A 6,000-nucleotide genomic window follows, 5' to 3' on the forward strand; every position below is an offset into this window, starting at 1 on the left:
TTTYCATATTACTGAGTATTAGCTCAGAAATTATTTCTGTTGTTCAATAGACAAGGAAAAAAAAAGGAATTGACTTTTAATTATCCCTTTTATGCTGAAACATGCAACCATTAATACTGATCTTCTTTTGTAGAGATGATAAAGGTTATTTAACAGGGTATCTGTAACAGTGGTGTAAACCACTAAAACAAGATCAGTAACAAACTTTTGCAGTGACAGTTATTAAAGGAAARGATCTCACTTTTAAGAGCATTTACTGTTTAAAACTAATTGTGCCAGTGTACATTGCATTAGAAGTGTGTACATAGCATTAAGAAGATTGATCATTTTGTGAGTTAAGGTRGAGAGTATGTGCTTTTATTTGAAAGCAATTTTCTCTCCGGAGTCTGAAGTATATGGTACTCAAAAAGCCCAAAAAGGCATATGAAAAATATTAAATATTTACATATATATATATATGTATATATGTATTTGAAGCTTGAAAAAATTTCATGTAACTATCTGCTTTAGAAATTCAGTCACTTGATCTTAATGTTCTGAAATTAAGAATTTCTTGAACAAAGAAAGCAGCCAGAAAGTAGTTCCAATGCCAAATTTTGCYATAGAGAAGTCTAGGTAGAAAATTGTTTGGTGGCAGCTTTATAATAAAGCGTATTTATTGTCAACATTTCTATTAACAAACTAGTTATTTCTAACAATATTATACATTGTTTTGTGTTGACTGTCAAACATTATCAAGTGATGCTTTGTATGTTTGTAACTGAAAATACTTCCGTGCATTGTGACTTTTTTTTTTTTTACAAAGAAATGGGCTGAACTAAAGTGATTATGGATAAATGTTTCTGGTTGGTAAAAAATTTTGTATGGGAAGTTTCACCTTAAATATTGGTTTAAAGCAGAATATGTTGTTTTATTGACTGTTTTGTCTAAAGATGCCATTGTGCAAYATATAGATACAATAGTTACCATGAGCCTCTTCTGACCATTGTGATTAACAATGCATATTATATGMGATGGAAACACTTTTTAGGTTTGAGACTTCAAATGACCTCGAATTCATAGAGAATCTCTTGGGTTTTGGGGATTTTTATTTATTTTCTTGTTTGGTTTTTTTGTTTTGTTTTGTTTGTTTACTTTTTAATTTTGCTGATTAATAAAGCAAGTAATATGGCTTTCTTGTTTTCTAATTGTTTTGTTTGCTTATTTTTGGGGGGATTTTTTGTATGATAGCACAACAGAACCCCACAGCCCAGCTCCCAGGCAGACAACAAGAGATTGAAATAAACAGACAACAGCGCTATTTCCGCATTCCCTTCATCCGCCCTGCGGACCAGTACAAAGACCCCCAGAACAAGAAGAAGGGCTGGTGGTACGCACACTTCGATGGGCCCTGGATTGCTCGGCAAATGGAGCTTCACCCTGACAAGGCACCCATTCTGCTGGTGGCGGGTTGGTATTGAAAGCAAAATTGAAACTTTGAAAAGGTTGATAATGAACTTCAGGAAAAAAAGGCGTAGGTTGTCAGTCCCAAGTTGTAGCCTCTTTTTTTTTAATTTTTTTTTTTTTTTTAGAAACAGTTGTTATCTGGGCAGAATTTGAGGATTTGGGACTGCTTTTGATGGTGGCCAAATGTTTCAGAATATCATTTGGAGATGTTACTGGCCGTGTTTTACTTGCACACATGCTTCAATTTGGGAAGCCATAGACAGAGGGGGAATCCAAATTTAAAAGTTTTATTATTAAGAATATTTGGATTATCCACTGAACTGCAGACAGCATGAAGAGAAAATATCACAATTTATCTGGAAAAGGTCTACTTGTCATTTTTTAGTTAGCTTTGAAGCATTAGAAACAGTTTGTATCAAAAAAATGTGCATATGTTATATTGTCTTTCCATAGCATGGGGCTAATAGCAAGCTGATGCTTTTACCCTGTTTATGGTACCTACTATGGGAGAATAGCTTTTTAATCTTAAACATTTAAAATAAAACTAATGTTGCAATGGATAGGTAGAGATTTATCTGGTAGTGAAATGTATCTGCCATTACTGGAAGATAATGAGAGGAGGAGAAAACACTGGAGAAATGCTTCTTGTGGTTCTGTATTTTGAGTTTTGTATTTAACTTAGAGACTGAGGAAAAGGCCATAACCAATTTGTTTCACTTCAGAATTATGCTTTGGTAGCAACAAAAGTTTGTTTTCTGCAAATTATTTTAAGTAGAATTCCTTATACCAACTGTTCCTGTTCAGTGCCAAAGCCTGTAGCTAAAAGTAGCATTGCTGTCATGAGGACCCGTTAAAAATAGGATTACAATTTASTGTGTGAGCTAGATGTATAATTTCATTGGATTGCCTGGGTTGTCCCATTTGGTAAACACTGTTTTGGGTGGTAAGCTGACAGATTTACTACTTGATCGAAAGTCTGGAATTCTTAGTTTCTTTGCTATGTTTAAACAAATAGTAACAGCAGTTCACTGTGCAGYGGCCTGAAACTGAAAGTATGTGTAAACCAAATGTAGTTGTCATCCTGTAATGGGTTTCAGAACAATATATCAAGATGATGATCTTTCTGCTTCTTTTCGTTATTCCCGCTTGATTCACTTTGTAAGCACAACTTTGTCAATTGCACCACCTGATACTATATATGAGTTTATCCTCATACTGCTTTAGTGTTTGTGGGGTTTTTTTGTGTAACAAAAACCAGCAAACCAAAAAATACCTTATCTGAGAACTTCCTCATAAGCTCTGAGGTCTACTAGCAAACCAGAGCTATGGAGTGGAAATGTAATTTACAAGGATCTAATCTTTATTAATGGAACCTTTGAATGATGTGAAAAATGTTTTCTTTTTCCCTTTACCATTTCAGGTAAGGATGATATGGATATGTGTGAGCTTAATCTTGAAGAGACTGGCTTAACCCGAAAGCGAGGTGCTGAAATTTTACCGAGACAGTTTGAAGAAATTTGGGAGCGCTGTGGAGGTATCCAGTATCTCCAAAATGCAATTGCAAGCAGGCAAGCTCGCCCTACCTACGCAACAGCGATGCTGCAGAACCTGTTGAAATAATTGGGCACTTGGTACCAGGAGCATTTGAGAAGAGAACCTTGCCCATGATACAAAGGGAAGAGTTCCTCTGTGCTACAGAGGGCATGAGCATKCTATAATCAGATTAGAGATGTTTAATATAAAGTGAACAGATTTTATTAATCATGTGGTTTGTTAATTTGTATTTCATGATTAATTTGTGTAGTGAACTTTCCTAGATATGAGGACCTTGAAGAAACTTCAGTCAGTGTAGTTTGTTGCGTTTTGTTTATATGTTGCATTTTCTTTAATGGTTTCTGTTATAACTCTTAACACTTTTAAGCRATCTGTCTGTACTTGGGTACATATTGCAAAGAACTGCATTTGCATTGCAACCATCTTTTATAGATTCCTTCTTYAAAACAGTGAATATTTGGCTTCAAGTGGTGGCCTAGTAAAGAGAATATGCTGTTTTTAATAACTGGAATTGTGAGGCCTTAGCTTTGACTTCTGTTACGGAGAAGTTGGAGTATACTTTTATATAATCTGAGACATTTTATGTCCTGATTTGCAAACTGGTTAGTRTCTGTTTTTAATGATTTTTGTTTTTCCAGAACCTGATGGGAAATCCTCCTAAACTTGAGACCCAGAAACTCCAATTTAATGCATTCTCTGTGTTGGTTTAAGAGAAATGGTTTTCTGTACATTCCAAGAAGAGCGTTTGCATATGTCAAAATAATGTAATATTGGAGGTCCTCAAAGAATGTACTGCTCATCAGGGCTTATGCCACTTGTCTCATAGATTCCTTTTTTTTCTTGAAGTACAAATCTGCTTTTGACTTTATTTTTCTGACCACATTKCTATTAGCAATTCTTGGACAGTTTGTTTAGCCACGTAGTGTAATTTCAATGTATTACACAAAATTGTCCAAGCCTTGTATCTGAAGGTATATAAGATTAAGGATAGCAATAAGGGAAATATGTTCAGCTTTTTGCTGGCARTATAACTTAACTGAATATTGAGGCCTGAGCCTCAGAAATCCTCTTCATTTTAATTATAACGAGTTATACAAGGTCTCTACCTTTTGTTAGACTGTGTAAAAAATTGGTCCAATAACATAATGCATTTTAATACTATGTGCTGATGAAATAGTTACAGATTTTAGTGTACTGGAATATCATAGTGATTTGGATGCTGAGCTTCATATTAATTTCCTCTGTCAAGTTTTATAGCTTCTAATTAAGCAGTTTGGGGAGCTTTTGTGGGTGGGAATCATTAATTTCATACAGTTTTAAGACACAACTGTTTCACTTATGTGAACATTACTATATCATGCTGGCCATTATTTCAGCAAATTAAACGTGACCAYTTATTATCTCTCTGATAGAAATTCAAAATATAAATAGCTTGATGTCCAGTTACTTAGCCTGATTTAAAAAGGAATTCTTGCCCATTTCAATTGACAAAGTTTGCTTACGGTGTAATTTCCTCACTCTTTCCTCAGCTTGAAACCTCTTGGAAACTTTAGTTTTTAAATGCATATATTTAATTTTCAAGAGGTGCAATTCTGTAGCACAGAGAAAGCTCCTTGCTGACCTTAGACTGCGGTTGCATGCCACAGTCTGCTCCTTTTTATAAATGCACTCCTTACTGGAACAATGTGGAGATATTAAAGTGCAGGTTAACTCTGTACACACCCACTGCATCAGGAAATCTCAGCTTCCACTGCAGACCCACTCTACTTCCTGTTCATGTGATTCTGAATGAGAAAATGTTTTCATTTTATCCAAATTCATCACTGAAATGGTCGTTTTTGGCTGGAAGATGAAAATGGTGCATCAGACTGATGGCTAGAAAGTTGTATGAAAGCCTGTATGGTGTTGCATGAATTTAAAAGTGCAGCTTATGAAATGTATGTTGGTGGTTTAATGTGTTACTGCATTGGAATCAAAGTTTCACAACTTCCATTCTCTGGACACAGCAGTGCAAGAAKCTGTGCTTGCTCGTGTGACCCAAGGAAGAAAAATCACTGACCTGACCGGTGTTTGTTTCTGTATGGGTTTAGCTGCTTGACTTAATGCATTCCATTTCAATGGATTTATCTTTACAAACCATGGATCTTATGAGACTGAGCATAGTAAGCAAAGAACCTCAGTGCTTGAGTGTGTGTGTAGGTATATACACATATATATGCTCAGATATTTTAGTATGTATGTGTGTAAACATACCTCCAGGGAACTTTAAATAAAATTAACTGATTTTTTTCCAATCTGTTCTTTTAGTTATGTCAGGATTTCCTTGACTGCCACTGGAAAGAAAATTTATTCTTCAGCATAGGATGTATGCAAGTTTTTGTTTATTAAATGGCTAACAAATGTAATGAAAATAAARTGAACTTGGAAATAGTGGAAGAGAGTGTGGTGGCTAGACATCTCTAATGAGATGTTCCCACCTCTCTGCATTGCTCTGGTAGTATGCCTGAGGGAAACAGAAGATGCATTCCAGAAATCAGGGTATTTTAGTTTGCACAGTAGCAGGCTGCTTTTCTCCCCCCTTTTTTTTCACTCCATGCCAAAAGCAGCTTCTGCTCTTAGTTTTTACTTACCTTTTTGTGTGACAAAATTAATTTTCAGTTACTTTCAGATTATTTAATTTTTTTTACATGTCTGGCAATATTAAGCTGCTTACCAGTTGTTTCCATGGTCCCTTGTACTGTGTCAGATAATTATACAGTTGGTTGATTTGGAGAGGAAATGTAAAAGGAGGGAGGGGGTTGATCTTTATGACTGTAAGATGACCTGATGCCTTTCTCATCTAACAGTTGTAGAGAAAATTAGAATTTGGTTTTTAGAGCACGTTGGCTTGGTTCTCTGTGTGTTTGATTAAAAAAAAATAAGATTCTTCCTGCCTGTCAGTGAAGCTGTCCATTATAGTTGAGATCAGCCTAAAATGCTCCACAAAAAAAAAAAAAAAAA

The 6,000-nt window shown here is 35.2% G+C and overlaps 1 protein-coding gene across 3 annotated transcripts in view; it reads left to right on the forward strand.

Moving 5' to 3' along the window:
* The window catches only part of MYO6 (myosin VI), a 104,639-nt gene extending 98,999 nt beyond the window's left edge, over positions 1-5,640 (forward strand). For all 3 annotated transcript variants that reach the window (XM_057369277.1, XM_057369260.1, XM_057369269.1), the window contains 2 exons: positions 1,231-1,449; positions 2,867-5,640. In XM_057369277.1, coding sequence (XP_057225260.1) covers positions 1,231-1,449; positions 2,867-3,066 — 419 coding nt within the window. In that variant the 3' untranslated portion in view covers positions 3,067-5,640. The remainder of the gene's footprint in view (positions 1-1,230; positions 1,450-2,866) is intronic.
* The last annotated feature ends 360 nt before the right edge of the window (positions 5,641-6,000 follow it).

This window comes from Malurus melanocephalus, unplaced genomic scaffold (assembly GCF_030028575.1).
Source record: "Malurus melanocephalus ecotype Western Australia unplaced genomic scaffold, MMel_1.1 scaffold_4, whole genome shotgun sequence".
Lineage (NCBI taxonomy): Eukaryota > Metazoa > Chordata > Aves > Passeriformes > Maluridae > Malurus > Malurus melanocephalus.